Genomic DNA, 17,289 nt, shown 5'->3' with positions numbered 1-17,289 from the left:
ATAAATGGGTGGTCAGTGAGAGCTTTGCCTTTCCCAAAAGGAGACTGCAGCTGTGCGTCTCATTAAACTCCTTTTTTTGCAGACTTGCGTGCTCTTTGTACAGTTCATAGAAGCAATCGTGGTGTTGGTGCGCCAAACCTCACATGTCCGGATAACGAGAGCTCTGCGTTGTATCTTCCTGGTGGACTGCCGTTACTGCGGTGCCGTCAGAAGGTGAGTGGGTTTTCTGCTGTTGTGGAAAAATGCTCTGGTCATGCAGGCATCTCATGAAAATCGGTGTCTTGTGTGGGCATTTCCAATTTCGGAGGTCTTTTCTGATTCCAGCTGAGGTGTACCCAGTGTCCTGCCAACAAAGGGAAATCTCATAGGTAGCAGCTTTGGATGTGTTCATAGTACGTAGTGTTTGTGTGTCTTATCCTCAGCTGCATAAGCTGCCTCAGAGAGCACAACATGTGAGTGTGGCTGTCTTGTTTCTGGCTCCTAGGCTTGCCTTTTAGCTGCACAATGAATCATAGAGTGAGGCTTAGGTCTAGAGAAGGAAAGTTAGCAGGATGACCTTAGTATTGTTAGCGGTATCTGAGAGCCAACTGCAAAGGAGAGATTAGGTAACTTGGAAACGATCTTAATTTACTGAGTTTTCTACTTGTAATCCTTGGTGGGAGTGAGAACAAGGTTGTTGAGTATAGTGTGGTATTTTTTTAGCTTTCTCTGCCAATCTGGAGGAGAAAACATGCACGTTCTAGTTCATGAATGTTTTCTCATTTTTCAGAAATCTGCGACAGATCTTCCAGTCACTCCCACCATTTATTGACATTCTTCTCCTCCTGCTTTTCTTCATGGTGATTTTTGCCATCCTAGGTGAGTTGTATTTAAGAAAAACAAAATGATGCTCTTAACCTGTTATTGTCCAAAAGCAACACAACCTACATGAATATAAAGCTGATCAGATCTGGAGTCCTGCCAGGATCTTCCATTTATCCCATTTCATATTCAGTCATCTGGAAGGCAGAATGCAAGATGAAAAAAATCTAGGAGCTGGGTGTTTGAGACAAAGAGGTCCTTTTGACCTCTTTCAGAGGATAGTCTGTGGGGGGTGTTTGTGGTTTCCCAGTCTAAGCTCCCACAAATGCATGTGTCTGCAATGTACCTCAGACTATCTTCAGAATGTTTACTTTCTGAAAGGACTGGTGAAATACCAGTGATGTGAATTGGCAAATGGGGATGGAGAAGGCCTTCCAGATAATCCCTCTTCGTGGTGTCGCAGGGGGCTTACTCTTAGTGTGGCCTTCTCTTTAGGGACAGAGTCTCACCACTCTGCTGCTTGACAATAAACAGTTTATTTTTGTTTGCTCTTTCTCCCTTTCTCTCCTCCACCTCCTCTGCTGCTTCTCTAGGTTTTTACTTGTTTTCTCCTAACCACTCCGATCCGGTGAGTATCGCTGATTCTTTGAACCGAAGCTTGCGTCCCAGCTTAAGAATCAAACGTTACTATGTAGATGTAGCTTGTTCCTGGGTGGTGGCCTGGGAGGCCAAATACTCTTAGAGCTGGTGAGAAGCTGCTTGGCAGTGTTACCCTGATTTACCCGTGCTGGGAAGGAAGATGGTTCAGAGAACTTCCTCAAAGACAGGATGTCCCAAAGGGAGCATTCCTGTAGTTGTTCCTTGTTCTTGGTGTTTTAATTCAGTCAAATGAGCCACCTGCCACTGTCCCAAGGGGAGGAAGCTGGGTGAAAGCTCAGCCACCTTGGGCTGTGGTTCCTGGAGTCCAGCAGCCACAAGTTCCTGCTTCTGCCAAGTCTGTAGCTTACAGGGAGTAACTACTACAAAAATGTATAGATGAGCTTTAAATTGCTTTAGCTTTCCATCTGTTACGATCTAACTCTCTGGAACCTTTAGAAAGGACCAGTGCTAAAGTATCCTTTCCTTAGGAGGTACCAGGGAATTGTAGGAGTGCCTGTAGTCAAGCGGATGGGTGGGTTGGTTGGTTCTTTGAATGAAATGTCACTGTGAAATTCTGCTTGCATGTTGTCATGGGAGTTTTTTCTTTCAGTACTTCAATACCTTAGAGAACAGCCTCGTGAATCTCTTCGTGCTTTTGACCACTTCAAAGTAAGTTCATGCATTCCTAGCTCAGTCAAACCTTTTGTACCCAAAGAAGTCTAGCAGAGCCAAGAGTTTATTTGCAGAAATGCTCTCTCTCCAAATGTGACCCTTTTCTTCTGCATGAGAGAGATATTTCCTGGGCCAACCTGAGTGGCAAGAACTGGTGCTTCATTTTGGTTTAGGACACCATGAGCTCAGATGTAGAATTATCTCTGAGTGACTTGGACTACTACATCACTGTGAGGGCAATTAGGGGAGAAATGGCTTTATTAGGGCTGGGTCCAAGAAGGGAAAGCTTCTGTTTGTTCTCCTTTGTTAGCTGACAGTTTGTTGTTGTGAAGTAACTTCCTATTTCTCTGCTTTATTTCACCTCTGTACTAGCAAAGAAGAATAACAGCAGTGGGTAAATACTGATCTGCTGTCAGGGAGAGATCTGAGGATTAGGAAATTAGCAAAGGATGGAATAAATCTTAGGTTGTAACACCCTTGCACCAAGGCTGCATTGCTGTTGTTGCTAATTACTAAAGCACAACCCATAGCCACCTTACAAATCTCCTTTGTCCATTTGGTTTTCAGGAAGTGCAAAGAATGTGCTTTTCCTATTTATTTTTTCTGTCATGTCACGTTCTGGCTGCTCGTTGCTGGGCACAAACACCTGTGGCACGAGTGACCACGTGCTTTGCAGATACATGCAGATCTTTGGATGTGTTTTTACACATACCCGTATCCTGTGCCTCTCACCTTTGTAGCGGAAAGTGCAGTGTGAGCTATTTGGTGCTTAAAATTGTGTCTCTTTTGGATGCAGTTTCCCTGATGTGATGATGCCATCTTATGCCCGGAACCCCTGGTCCTGTGTCTTCTTCATCGTGTATCTTTCTATTGAGCTGTACTTCATTATGAACTTGGTGAGTCCCCTGATGAAGCCCTTGACTTCTCTCTGTCTGACTTTGGAGCTTATTGCCTGGCAGATTCTTCTTGTAATGATCTGAGACCCTTTGTCAGAATGCTTCTAGAAAAAGCAGCTTTGCTATAGAGTCTTTTAATGTTTAACCACAATGAATTGAACTAAATCACAGAAAACAGAATGATGTGAGTGTCTTTCAACTTCTCTCACATTAATATCATGCTTGGAGTGACGTACTCAGTTGCATGAAATTTATTGTCCTTTCTGTCTTAATTATTTATCACAAAATGGCATTTTATTATCTGGGCTTGCCTGAAATACTTTGTAAATCAGTTTGAAGGGGATGGAATTACGAAGTGTGGCAAGACTTGAAGAATGCTGGTGACTGCAATATGAGAGCATGGCTGCTATGCTGGCTTGGCTTCTTGCAGCATCTAGGACAGGGCCAAGGTTGGCTCAGAGGAGGAGAGGTATAGTGGAAAAGGGGTTACCAAAGTTGTTGAGAAATTCTTCAACCCCTGGTGAGTGATTTGGTGCTTGTGGTGGACTTATATTTCATTGCCGCCAGTACAGATGGAGAGTTAGCTTTGAGATGTGTTTGCCAAAGCTCCTGTGAAAGGGTAAGGCTGGAGAGGAGCCCTCAAAGTCTGCTTTCCAGGGAGAGATCAGGGCATTTAATTAAACCCTTAGGTACTGTTTTCTGTTGGCATGTGTGGAGTTTTGCCTTAGCTCTTAAAACCACTAGCAAATGTTAGGAGGCCAGAAACATCTGATGCTCTTCCAAAAAATGGATCAGTGTGTGTCACTGGACCCGGGTAACTGCAGAGTATGAGGATTAAAATGTGCCTTTCTCTCCTGTGTTGTCTCTGCAGCTTCTCGCTGTTGTGTTCGACACTTTCAATGACATTGAGAAGAAGAAGTTTAAGTCGTTGCTGTTGCACAAGCGCACAGCCATACAGCATGCCTACCGCTTGCTGATCACCAGACAGGTACTGGGCTCTGAAAGGCAGCTAAGAACAGCCTGGGGATGGCACGAGGGGAGGTCAGCAATGTTTTAAGAATGCCAGTGGTCTCGAGTGTTTAAAGAGCATGTTCCAGAAAAGATAATTTATGTCAGTTGACTGTAATCCTACTGACCAAGGGCTACTGTTTTTTCAATTTATGACCCTTCTTTGTCTGTTTCTGGTGAAAAACCAAAGTAGTCTGAATTTCAGCCTCATGTGAGGTTACGGAAATAGCTTGATAAAATGTGCGAAGGTTGTTCTGGAGTGCATGCAGTCATTGATTTCTCTCCGATTCAATGTGGGCTGCTTGAGGACTTGCTTCTCAGGCACCTACACTTAGAGGAGGGGTGAGTTATACATGTAAAGGTACAGAACAGTTAGTAGATGAGTAGAAGGTGCAGGAACAGAAGTAATTCACCTACAAACAACCCTTTACAGGACAGAACATTTAGGTGAGGGGGTTGATTTCTTGCTTAACTTGTGGAGCAACAAGAGAAATAAGGCTCAAAAATAACTAACCCACTTCTAGTAGGTCATGTTTAGGGCACATAGCCAGTCTTAAAAATGTGCTAGTTATGGGATCTGTCTACTAATTTCCTGAGAAGAACAGTTGAACTCTGTTTCTTGGAGTGTCTGGTTAGACAGTTTTCACGTGATAGGGCGACAGGGAACAGCTCTGCATTTGCTGGAGGGACTGATTGCCAGGAGAGCTTTCTGATTGTGTAGTGATAGGATGAGGGGGGTGGCTTTAAATTGGAAGGGGGAAGGTTTAGATTAGACATTAGGAAGAAATTCATCATGATGAGGATGGGGAGGCACTAGCACAGGTTGCCCAGAGAAGTGGTGGTGGCAGCCCCATTTTTGGAGGCGTTCAAGGCCAGGTTGGATGGGGCTTGGAGCAACTTGATCCAGTAGGAGGTGTCCCAGCCGTCATTCTATGATCTCAGTGCCCTGGAATAAGCTCAGTATGTTAAAATAACAACTTAGGGTACTTTTGGAGCTTAGCTATAATTGCATCTTACAATAACGTAGAGCTCTTGCTTAAAATAAATCCAAACTGAGAATTAAATGTGCTAGCTTCTGTGTGCTTCTGCCTGATGTCACTGCCGATGACAACATTCCCTTGTTTCTAGAGGCCATCTGGAATTTCCTTCAAGCACTTCGAGGGGCTGTTGCGGTTTTACAAGCCTCGGATGTGCGCCAGGGAGCGATATCTCACTTTCAAAGCACTGAATCAAAGCCATACTCCTTTAATCAGGTAGGATGGTCTTACTGCTGTACCCAGAAGCTCTCAGAAGCTAGGCTGTGCTTTGGAGAGAATGGCTGGGTTTGTGGAAAGAAGCTTGTCTGGGATGTGGGAATAGAGTTATGTGACTGCGAAGATTAGTCTGGGAAGCAGGGAGCTTGGAGGGGTGGGTACCCTGCCAGTGGAGGATTTTCTGCAGAGGTGATGGAGTTCCTGTGTGCCCTCTTGTGGATACAGCGCTCTGCTGGCAGTCACCAGGCAGCCTGTTTCCTACCTCCCCTGCCAGAACAGAGGAGCGAGAAATTGAGGAACAGCATTAAAGCCTGCAAGGAGCATTTCTTCACACAGTGCAGCCTCGCAGCTTATCAAGTTTTTGTTGGTTTGGGTTTTTTTCCAGCAGTTGGCTGTGTCCCCCAGGGTTTTGTTAATTAAAATCTGGTTCTGCTGGTGGTTTCGGGACTGTCATCCTCTGCGTTATGAGGCAGAGAATTACCATTCTGGCGGGGTGGGTACAGCTACTCCAGCCAGCATGGAAGTAGAGGGAATTAGAGCAGGAGACCTTCTCTTCCTTTTCCTTTGTTCTGGCCACAGATAGGCCTGGTGTGAGTCTGCCATGAAGCTGGTGCCGATGCTTCTCCTTAAAGTCAAGTGCCACAGAGAAGTATTGAAAATGACACAGGGAGAAAGACTGAGCTCTTAAATTTAGACGCCTAGTGACACCAGTAAGAGTCTGAGAAGTTCAGCATCCTTACTTTCAGGGACCTAAAAGCTCTTACAGGCCTGACCCTGAGCACCTAGACAGGCACTTATGTTTTATGAGTTTCTTTGCTTTCATCTCCTGCTTCAAATTTCATTGTTACCTTGAAAAGATGTTAGAAAAGGACTGTATGAGTAATTAAGACAGTTCAAGACCTCTTCATAAAGAGCAGTACAATCTCCATCCCTTGGAGTTTGCTGTCTGAGCCTCAGGTCTTTCCTCTCAGTGGTAAAACTGGAGTTTGGTACAGTCAGACTTCCCTTTAAGGGCTGCAGCCTTACAGAAAGAAGGTGCTTTGCACCCTGTTCTGGTGATTGTCAGTCAGTAACCTTTGGCCAGACTGGGAAAAGGTCAGTGTGGAGTTATATCGACTGTGGCTGCAGTTCTAATGAGGAGTTAATAACTTCCAGGGACTCTCTGCTGATGAAGCCTGACAAGGACAATTAAGGATCTAATCAACTCCAAGGCTTTGATCAGATGCTTCTTTCTGTTTTGCAGTCTAAAGGATTTTTACAATTTCTATGAAGTTGTTGGCTTAAAATGGAAGGTAAGTGTTGGGTGGAGAAGGGGATAAGTGTGTGTGGGAGGGAGAGCAAAGGAGGCCAGTGATTAAAGAGAAGGTGGGTAAGAAACAGAGGCAAAAGCAGATGGTGGGGATAAGGTGGGTCTCCATGACTGCACACTTTTTCTATGGCTGTAGCATTGACTGCTTCTGATCATGGCTGTTCTGCTTCCAGGCAAAACGAAATCGTGAGCACTGGTTTGATGACCTTCCACGGACAGCATTCCTTATTTTTAAAGGTAACAGGCTGTGGTTTCATGGCAGCATGTGTTCAACTAAGAGGAAGAATATTTCTTTACAAGTACAGGGCCTTCGTAAGGGACTCTTTTTGTTTTATGTGCCTGGTAACCAGACAAGGGAAGGCCTACTAACCAACACTGTGTATTCAGAGCATCCAAGGCCAGAGCCTTGTATTCAGAGTCTCCAAGGAAGATTCCTGTCATGTAAATATTCCCTGTGCTCTGACCCAAACCCTGGCTTCCTCAAAATAAGAACCTTCTTGGCAGAAGCTCTGTAGCAAGCAGACGCTGAGGTCACAGAGGGCTGTATTCCTTTTTCAGCACAGGGGTTTAGGTGGGGATTTATGATTGCTGAATCTAGTAGAGTTTATGGGTTTTCCCCATATCCCAGGCCGTGGAGTGGGATTTGTGTTTTCACAAAAACTGCTAGGCTTCTTAGTCCCAAGATGTGATTGCAGCACTCATACAAGCCAAGTGCAGCTGCTCAGGAAGGGGAAAGGGGTCTGAAATACCTATCAGTCAAATCTGCCTTGCAAATGTGATTTATCTCCTATGCCCCAAGTTTCCTGACTGAATGTAGCCATTCAGAAATAAGAATGTACCTGCAATTCTTTTTCAGTAGTCTATGCTAATGGGAAGCAGTTAACAGTGTCTTAATCCAATCACGCTGCTGCCATAGAAGTCCTACCTATCTCTGCTGATCCACTCAACCCTCCTTGACAGTGTGAGCGTTGTTCTAAACACGGACAGTGCTTCAGCAGCTGTGTTTAGCTCTGTCCACTCCACAAAACTAGTATACAGTGGAAAAAAGGGCATCTAGGGCGTTAAAGATAGTGAGTTCATTGCTGCTAACATTTTAGAGGAAATTTGAACTTGGTCCCAAGAAGTAAAAGTTAATAATCCGCTAATCTGTTTAGCTTCTGTGCTGGGAATTGGTATCAAAAATGTTTCTGAGGAGATAGAGAAATCTCTATGAGGTATGGAAGGTCAGATAAAGATTTGTTTTTGTCATACTTTTCTTCATGCAGGCATCAACATCCTCGTGAACTCCCGTGTGTTCCAATACACCATGTGTAAGTAGCAGTAGTGAGGTGTTTCTGCTGAGCTCCCCTAGCAGAGTCTGGTACACTGTGTCTGTCAGCATTTGCAAAGGCTGAGCATAGTGGGGTCTGGCTTTTGGTCTGAGCCACGGCTGGTGGTCAAATTGTGCAGTTATGGCAGAGAGGGAGGGAACTGCATCCTTGCACCAACCACTGCGGCAGCCTGGACTCAGCTTTCACTATGTCGAGTCTTCTCAAGGGGCTCATTGGTTTGCTACTTCATAATGCACTTGTGGGTCTGATTCTGTAGGAACTGTTGCATTTAGATAGGTTGGTGGTTAGCTTTCACAAGCCTTGGGGTTTTTATCTTGCAGCTGAAGAGTGCTGGATAAGGAACTGCCTTGCCAGTCAACCGCCTTCTTTTTGCATTTGAGAAGTTGCAATCATCCTCGTTGCTGGAGGGATTGCTTGGCAACTGTACTGCCTGTGAGAATGATTCTGTGCTCCTTTTCTTTAGAGGAGAAAGAGCGATTGCTCCTGGTGCCACTTGCTATGTTCTGAACGATCTGTTCCTACTCAGTAATTCAGATTTTGAATGTTGGGGGAAAAGTTTTTTGTAAATTGGGATGCTAAACTAGAAGGGGGTCTGGTGAGGAGATCTGACTGAAAAGGAGAAGTCTTGTACCTTCAGTTCTCCAGATCTGAATGTGGGGGAACAGCAATAGATGCAAGGCAAGGGGGCTTTGTCCTGCACTGTTGGGGACCCAGTGGATCTTGAGGTCTTGTTGCAAAATTAGGAGGAAGCTGAAATATGCAGGTACTAATGTGGCAGAATATAAGATAATTATGAGTAAAAATGATTGAGCATGATTCAGACCATTGTTTTTAGTTTTGTTTCCTTCTGAAGATAAAGGTACTGCATTTGTTAAAGGCCTGGGGAAAGTCAGGTAGGAAACTGTTCAAAGCTACGAGTTCAGTTTGTTCACTGAATTGGAAACAATGACCCTGCCACTTGTCCTGTGTTGTGCTCTTTTTGTTAGCTTAGGCAATCAGTGTCCTCTGGTCCATGAGTAGTTTTGCTATGGGTTCTTTCTTTGTTTTCCAGATACTGTGGTGGCTGTGAATGGAATTTGGATTCTTGTTGAAACCTTTATGCTGCAAGGTAGGAAACATCACAGCTTGTTTCTTGACTATGATTCTAGGGGACTGAAAAAAGGGAAGGCTAGAAAAAGTTCTTCTTGTGTCTTGCAGGAGGGAATTTCTTCTCCAGAAATGTCCCGTGGAGCTACATAGTCTTCCTCACAAGTAAGCTGATGCCTCCCAGCGGAGCTATGTTTCATAAGGAGGTGGGAGGGGAATAGACAGCTCTCTGTTTAGTTTGGAGTTAGAGTTTAGGCAGGTGTACAGGCTCTGTCTAGAACAGTGCTGTGTCTGACAAGGATTGTCAGCATCCACACAAACTCATGTGAGCGCTGCTGCACTGTTACACACCTCCCTGCACCAGTGCAGACTGGAGAGCCTCTTGCCTCTGGCACAGCTCTCTGCAAAAGCTGCTGTATTACTCCTAAAGCTGGTTTCAGCCTTGAGAGCAGAATAGCCTGATGTGTTAGGCACAGTGTGCAGAGTGATAAACTCCTCCGAACCTGTAATAACTCTGTGTAGAGTAGCTCACATTGCTTTGTGCTCCACTGACTGTTCCAGGAGGCATTGCCAGCTCTGATCTGATTGCAGCTGTGAGCTGGCTCTTGCTGCACAATGCAAAGCAGTCCTGGTGGAGTACAGAACATAGGGGCATGTTGAGGAGCAGTCTGAGAGGACTAGATGAACAAGTTGACAAGCTGAGTTTTCTAGCTGAACATCGTTCTCTCCGTGCACATGTGCCTTAGTCTTCTTTTTCAGCCCAAGTTTGAGTAATTGCATCTTCATTGTGCTGTCATTAAACTCTTCACTGATATGAACTCACTTCCCTTCTCCTGCCAGTGTCTCTTGCTAAAGGAGAAGCAAGTTGTAGATCTATTGAATCAAAATATTGTGTAAAACTGCAGCAGCAGGTTCTTTGGAGAATCTAGGAGAGGCTGCTAACCTCTCATTTTACTGCTGGGTAGCTTTAGTACTTCCCTGGCTATTAGCCTTTAAAATATTTGTTATGAAATTTTGAAGACAGAAGGACTCTACAACAATGCTTCTTTTCATGAGGATGTTGTCATACAGCTTTTTCATAACCCTCCTTGGAATCTGTAAGGAATTATTTTTGTTTTACAGTCTATGGCGTGGAGCTGCTCTTGAAGACCACTGGGCTGGGGCCTGTTGAGTACTTGTCTTCAGGCTGGAATCTGTAAGTGGACACTGATGTTTTTGAGACAGGTGGTATAAATGATTGGGTTAGAAAGACTGACTTCTGCAGTGAGTTTTTAGGCTTGTAAACAGAGCTAGCAGCAGAGTATTATAATGCTTCTACCTTGGCCTTGTGCATCTTATTAGGCTGGAGCAGCACCAAGTACCTCTTCTCTGCTGAAACGCTACTGATAAATCATTGCTTATACTTTATTTTACTTTTTCTCTTTCCAGCTTTGACTTCTCAGTCACCCTGTTTGCATTTCTGGGACTCATAGCACTGGCGTTTAACATGGAGCCGTTCTACTTCATTGTGGTCTTGCGGCCTCTTCAGCTGCTGAGGTGAGACAGGAAGACTGGGTAGAGAGAGCAGGTGGGGAAGAAAACAGCCAGGCTTGTTTTCCATCAATCCAGTTGGGGACCGAGCTCCTTACTAGGAAAGGGCAAGGATCGCTCTGTGGGTACATGACCATGGCAAACAGGAATTGCGTGGGGTAATGAGATTATCCAGAGTTATCAAAATGAATGATAACAAAAACTTGGGATGGGATACGAAACCCTGTGCTTTGGAGCTTAAGCTGATCTCTAATAGAGATCAAGGGATTTACTGGGGGCAGATTATCCTGTGTCTGCCTTCACGGGGCTCTTACACCTTCTCTAAATTGTCTGATGCTATTCAGAGAAAAGCTCTTCTGTCAGGGCGAGACAGGCTGAGGCAGTTTAATAATTTCCATTGAATTACCAGAAATTACAGTTTTCAGAGGATGCTGGTTTCTAGGGTGAAGTACAACCCTGCTCAAACTCTATTTCTCACTTCAAGTAAGACCACGGCCTGTAACCTCTCTGCAGCTCAGTGAGATGAGTCTGATTAACCCTCTTGTTTTGAGGCTGTGATGGAGGTACATTCACCTTCACAGAATGCTTTGAGAGCCAGAGAGGGATGGCATTTGAGGCAAAATGTTTTGTTAAAAACAAGATAATGGAATTTAGCTTTTTGGTGAGGATTTAAAGAACACTTTATGACACTCAAGGGGGGGAAAACAATAATGCTTTCTCTGTTGCTCCCCTGCCAAAGCTTGTGTTTGGCAGCTGTGTTTCCCTGTAAAGGCTGATGGAGCTGCCAAACCTTAAATTAGCAGGCACAATGTAGTTTTCTTTCATCAATTTTTGTTGGGTCATAGAGGAAACACGGTAAAGCTTGTGTCTGAGGGAAAGAGTAATGAATCCTGACCCTGTACGCAGGACTGGTTCAGTTTTTCTTTTAAAATAGCTGTTTATGCATCATGCTGTGTAAGAAGGCATAGGCTTTTCCTTCAGAATCCTCAGTCCTGTAAACATCAGTTGAATGTGTCAGGACAGCGGGACATTGCTAGGTGAGCGGAGACTGCTCAAGCAAGAGCAGATCCTGTGAGTTTGCCATCAAAAAACCTTACTGTGCATTGGCCTGGGGGGACAGAGAACTGTGGTGCTCTGTTTAACTGTTCCTGATGCCACTAGGAAAGCCGCAGTGTGTAGGTAACTGCTGACTTCTCCTTTCAGGCTGTTTAAATTGAAGAAACGCTACAGGAATGTCCTGGACACTATGTTTGAGTTGTTCCCCCGGATGGCCAGGTACTGACTTCTTCTCTTTGGGGGATGGGAGGGAAAGGAGAGGGAAGGTTCAGTATCTGGGGCTGGGGTCAGGATAGGGACCTGTCAAACCTCCTAAGGTGTTTATGCTCCAGTCTGTCAATTTATTCTTTGATGTGCTGTGGTGGGGTGTTAATTTCCAGTTTCTTGGAGCAGGGTGTGATAACCAACACTCTAGCACCCTGTTTTTGTGTTAGGGGGATAACTAAGAGTTGATGCATGTTTAATTATTCTCCCCCATTCCAGCCTTTGGTGAGACGGGAGGCCCATTTGGGAGGAACATTGACATGAATATAGTCAGCTGCACGTGTTCCCCGGTCCTTAGTACAGCCACTCAAGAGTGTAATTGTGAAATGGTAGGGAGAAGAAGCTTGAGGTTTGAGTGGGGCATCCTCACACTTTATTCCCTTGATGGAGGTCTGAAGAAAGCGTGTTAGCTAGAGAGCCCTGCTCTTGGCACAGTCCCTGCATCCAAGGACGTGAAGAGGGCAGACACAGTGTGTGTCATTCTTTATTAAAGAAACTGGAGTGACATTTGTTTACCAGAAAAAAAGACAGACTGGGAGAGAATCCAGGCCACTCTTTAGTTTCTCTCTTCAGTGGGTGGCAAACTCCTTGTCCAAGGACTTCTTGAATGAGAGTAGGCAAAGAACTGCAGAGCCACAGTGGCAGGAAGGGTGGTCTGGGGCTTTCAATGCTGCTTCCCATCCATTGGAAATTCTGTCCAGAGCAACCAATGTGTGGCTCTGTGTTTCCCTGCCTTAGCAAGTCTTCAGTAGCACAGTACTCTCTTCTGTTTTTTGCTTCCAGCCTGGGTTTAACCCTGCTGATCTTCTACTATTGCTTTGCCATTGTTGGCATGGAGTTCTTTGCTGGTGTTGTCTACCCGAACTGCTGCAAGTGAGTACCACAAATCTGTCCCCCTCTGCAGTGGTTTTGGTGCACAGCCAGCAGCAATGAGCTCTGGCAGCTCTGTTTCCACATAGAGAAGGGACCAGAGTATGGGTCTGAATAGGGTTTTGCATCCAAGACAAAACACTGGGAAAATCTAGGGAGACACTTTACTCTTCTAGGTAAGATTGGTTAAAATGGCTTTTGCATTGCATCTGGAAAGGGAGAGACTTCTGTGGTGGGGTTAGTGAGCTCTAACATGCCTCAGACAGCTGCACTGAGAGGACTTCTTCATGGTGCGGTGGCTGGAAACTCTTGTAACAGCTGCTCTAGAGCAAAGCTGAGATTTTTATCTTGGTAGCACCAGCGTTGCTCTGCTAGATTTGTTACATACTTGGGCCTCATTTTGAACAAGGTAAATTCTCCTGATCTTGGAAGCTAAGCTGTCCTGTGCCCTTTTCATCTTAAATGATTGCATACTACTGGGAAATGCCAAGCTTTAAGGGTGTGAGTCTAACTCAAACACTCAGTTTCTCTGCTGTAATATTTGCCGAGTGATTAGAAAGACTCCGTGTGGTCCCTGGGCTTGTGCTGAGCTGTGAAGGACAGAGGCTTCCTTTGAGAGAAAAAGGCAAATGTTGGTCATGAGGTAGAAACTGCCACCCTGCTCACCACATTTAAGTGATTTTGGTAGTTATAACCCTTGAGATTTTCCTTGCACTTCCACTTCTCTTCTCATTCTTTGTCTCGGTTTCTCCAACCAGCACAAGCACAGTTGCAGATTCCTACCGCTGGGTGAATCATACGGTTGGCAATAAAACAGTTGTGGAAGAAGGTTATTACTATCTCAACAACTTTGACAACATTTTGAACAGCTTTGGTAAGGGCAGTGTTGTCTGTAGCAAAGAATATTCTTTAGTGTCTGTGTTCTGCAGAGCTCAGTGCAGGACTGTAATGCTTATATTAGCCTGGGATTCTCCCAGAGAGTCCTACTAATGCACCTTAAACGCTCAGCATCCTGCTTTTTCTGTCTGGAGAACTCCAGCTGACTAATTGTGCCTTAACTGTTTTGCAAGGTAAGCAAACATCTCTTAAAAGCCAGTAGATCTGTTCTGACTGGTGGTCAGACCAGATGTCCAGAGATGTTTAAGGAGGACTTTAAGTCACTGTCCACTGCCCTTCTAAAGAACCAATAGTGATGCTAATACATTTCTTTACACCCACTGATTAAGAATAATTTGAATATGTTGATTACTCTCCCATGATTTTTCTCAATGTGTGAGCAGAAGTGCTTATCTTTTGGGAGATTTCAGAGGTCTCCATGCTCTCTGGTGAAAAGAGTCAGGTCTGGTTCTGATTCTTTTTAAGAAATATAGATTAAGCCATGTTCCTGGTTCTGTGAGTCTAATCCCCTTTGTCTGAAGTAATTGTAGTGACAAGGGTCTGGAGATTTGGTGGTTGTACTGAAACTTAGGTGTCCTAAGTCAGTCTTCCCTGTCAAGTACTTTGTCTAAGGATCACTATAAAGTAGGTCAGGTTGGATAAAGCCATTATCTATGTTTTTATCCCACAGTTACGCTGTTTGAGCTGACAGTTGTCAATGACTGGTACATCATCATGGTAAGTGAACCTCAACTATGTGTGTTTAGACAGCGCAGGCTCTTGCTCGTTGAGCTGGATCTTCCATGCCACCACTTTCTTCCCCTGGTGCTTGGAGATGGGCCCAATGTCGTCACATGTCGTCCGTGGGTGGACGAGGTGCTAAGGGGAATGGTTTAGTCTTTGATAGGAATGGTTGGACTCTATGATCCGGTGGGTCTCTTCCAACCTGGTTATTCTATGATTCTATGATCTTGTTGCCAGACATCTTTTGCTCCTGATTGCTGGGTATCGTTTGACCTCTGGCATGATGCTGGGCATGTTTTCCTGTGAATCTTGACCAGCCCTGAGGCCAGGATTCACAGTCTGGACAAGTGAAGTCTCTCTGCATTCCAAGCTGTGTTCTCATATCAGCAATGGTACAGACAGCCACAAGGCTTTAAATGTTCTGTGTGTTTGCATAGGGGAACCTCTCTTTTTAGATTAAGATGCAGATTAGCTGCAAGGACCAGCTGGGGTATAGAGCATTTCAGGCTGTCCCTCGGGCTAACTGTGGAGATGTGATAAAGAGAGAGTTTTTGCTGCTTTATGTCAAGCAGTTAACAGCAGACTCTTCCTTCCTTTGTGCACTACTGACTTCTTCTCTCTCCTCTCTAGGAAGGGGTGACATCCCAAACCACTCACTGGAGTCGTCTTTACTTCATGATCTTCTATATTGTGACCATGGTAGGTTTTTGGACATGCTTTGTGCATCAGATAATGTGGATGAAGAGGGGAGACAGCTTTTACTATGTTTTAGAGGGAACTTCCATCCCTAAGTGAGGACAATTTTGCTATTCTGTGTAAACATCTTCCAGAAACAGATGTGAGTCCGCATCACTTGCAGATAGTTGAATTTATGGGCACTGATGAAACTAAAGGCACTGATAAATCTAAGCCTGGAGTAAAGGACTGTAGCAGCACAGTTTTGTTCTGTCCCTTTTGTGACTGACTGACACTCGAGTAGTCTCGAGTTTATTCTCAGGTATATGTATGACAGGCATCCCCTCTACCATGGAGGAGCTGGGGAACACGGAGCTAAAGCACAGACCAGATGTTCAGCTTCCTGTTGAATTGGGCTAGAAGAATCCCTCAGCAGCAACCTCCTGATCTCTTCTGTTCATATCCTCTCTCAGGTGGTGATGACTATCATTGTGGCTTTTATTCTGGATGCTTTCGTCTTCCGCATGAACTACACTCGGAAGAACCAAGATTCAGAAGGTGAGAACTGAGCACTGTTTGACCTACAATGCTGTGTCTTCTCTCCCTGGTGCCTTATGTCTCTAGGAGTGAATAGGATTGGCCAGCGAAGACCAGATTTTTTTTTAAATAACCTAACTTCCTAAGCTGATTTGTATGCTTTTATGTGATGTTTCTATCTGGCCTTTCTTCTCTGCCCCTCATCTTTCCCTCAGCACTCCCCAAAAAGTGTCTCTGTGCGTGTATTTTTTTATATGTGTGTGTGCACGTAAATACTTTAACTACTTGGGTCATTTCAACCAAATTATTTGAAGATAGGAAGTCCACATGCATTTTACTAAAGAAATCTAGGAAACTTTACAGCAACAATGTAGTAAAACTTGACAGGGACTTTACAGGGAGGGAGGACAATTTTTCTTTTAAACTAAATTTCCCTTCCTTGCTAATAAACTCTCTAGCACCACAATGTGCCTCCAAGTGGCTTCCCCAGCTTTCAGGTTCAAAATGCTTTATCCAGGTGGTTTGCCAGCACTTTTTGCCATGACAGGGAGGACAACAGACACTGCCTATCCAGTTCTTTCCACATCTCCCAGTTGTACTTAGACTGATGACTACTACATGCTGGGTTTGGACAAACCTTTCTGTACCCTTCAGGAGTGACAGTAACAAGCCTGTCCGTCCCCTCACCCCTCTGAGTCATGTGTTTTACTCACTGTCCTTTGTCTCCTGGGCTGGGCATGTGATGCTGCATGTAACTTCATGACCTGCTAATTCAGGGGCCATAAACACGTTAATCTCTTATAGTCCTTCTCCTGCTATTCGTTCAGGTGATCTACACCTAGAATTTTTTATTCATTCACTCTGCAAAGTAATCTTAATCATTAATTGTTCATTTCTGCGGGAAGGAGGTACAGCTACTGCACTCTCCAACATGTAATGCCAGAAAATCTTGCCTTCAGAAAAGTGAAGACCCCAGCCACAGGAGTAGCTTTCATCAGTCTCTGGTCTTTCTTAGGTGCCAGGAGTCCCAAATGTGTGCTGCAAGCCTGTAGAAGCCAGGTGGTGGTAGTTACAGAAACGCTTTTCATCAGCATCCCTCCTGCACCCAGTTTGAAGGGTACAGTGAAAGCCATTTGCTAGCACTGAGCTCCCAAGCTGTGTTAGGCTGTTAAAGGTCAAAGGCAGCAATTCCTGTGTGTTTATTTGCTCTGCTGGTTAATTTATGGGCAAGCAAAAGCTACAAGACTCTTTTTTAAAAGATATTGAGGATCCTCATGTTTTTAAAAGCTGAAATGCTTCCTTGCCTTACACACTAGTTAACTTCTTCCCTGCCTTGTCATGGGACAAGGACAGACACATTCTAGTCACAAAAGATTGCACAGACTGTGCCTGACACCTGGTCAGGTGTGCTCTTAAGCTTTGCCTGTCAGAATTATCATAGTGGATGGTGGGGAGGATGGTGCCAGGAGGAGGACCTGGGAGTATTGGTTGACAGCCAACTGAACATGAGCCAGCAGTGGCCCAGGTGGCCAAGAAGGCCAATGGCATCTTGGCTTGGATCAGAAATGGTGTGACCAGCAGGTCCAGGGAGGTTCTTCTCCCTCTGTACTCGGCACTGGTGAGACCGCTCCTCGAATCCTGTGTTCAGTTCTGGGCCCTTCACCACAAGAAGGATGTTGAGGCTCTGGAGCGAGTCCAGAGAAGAGCAACAAAGCTGGTGAGGGGGCTGGAGAACAAGTCTT

General features: G+C 44.9%; 1 protein-coding gene across 3 annotated transcripts in view; it reads left to right on the top strand.

Annotated features, from left to right (window-relative positions):
* TPCN1 (two pore segment channel 1) overlaps positions 1 to 17,289 on the top strand; it is a 46,812-nt gene that overhangs the window by 23,868 nt on the left and 5,655 nt on the right. For all 3 annotated transcript variants that reach the window (XM_069871280.1, XM_069871278.1, XM_069871279.1), the window contains 20 exons: positions 83 to 213; positions 770 to 858; positions 1,395 to 1,429; positions 2,051 to 2,109; positions 2,909 to 3,008; positions 3,880 to 3,996; positions 5,145 to 5,269; positions 6,513 to 6,561; positions 6,752 to 6,815; positions 7,844 to 7,888; positions 8,961 to 9,017; positions 9,107 to 9,160; positions 10,118 to 10,190; positions 10,424 to 10,531; positions 11,729 to 11,800; positions 12,629 to 12,718; positions 13,474 to 13,589; positions 14,283 to 14,329; positions 14,966 to 15,034; positions 15,484 to 15,568. In XM_069871280.1, coding sequence (XP_069727381.1) covers positions 83 to 213; positions 770 to 858; positions 1,395 to 1,429; positions 2,051 to 2,109; positions 2,909 to 3,008; positions 3,880 to 3,996; positions 5,145 to 5,269; positions 6,513 to 6,561; positions 6,752 to 6,815; positions 7,844 to 7,888; positions 8,961 to 9,017; positions 9,107 to 9,160; positions 10,118 to 10,190; positions 10,424 to 10,531; positions 11,729 to 11,800; positions 12,629 to 12,718; positions 13,474 to 13,589; positions 14,283 to 14,329; positions 14,966 to 15,034; positions 15,484 to 15,568 — 1,585 coding nt within the window. The remainder of the gene's footprint in view (positions 1 to 82; positions 214 to 769; positions 859 to 1,394; positions 1,430 to 2,050; positions 2,110 to 2,908; positions 3,009 to 3,879; positions 3,997 to 5,144; positions 5,270 to 6,512; positions 6,562 to 6,751; positions 6,816 to 7,843; positions 7,889 to 8,960; positions 9,018 to 9,106; positions 9,161 to 10,117; positions 10,191 to 10,423; positions 10,532 to 11,728; positions 11,801 to 12,628; positions 12,719 to 13,473; positions 13,590 to 14,282; positions 14,330 to 14,965; positions 15,035 to 15,483; positions 15,569 to 17,289) is intronic.

The sequence above is a fragment of the Phaenicophaeus curvirostris genome, chromosome 17, assembly GCF_032191515.1.
Source record: "Phaenicophaeus curvirostris isolate KB17595 chromosome 17, BPBGC_Pcur_1.0, whole genome shotgun sequence".
NCBI classification, from domain to species: Eukaryota; Metazoa; Chordata; class Aves; order Cuculiformes; family Cuculidae; genus Phaenicophaeus; species Phaenicophaeus curvirostris.
The sequence above is the reverse complement of the archived record's forward strand: the minus strand, read 5'-3'. Positions and strand labels throughout refer to the sequence as shown.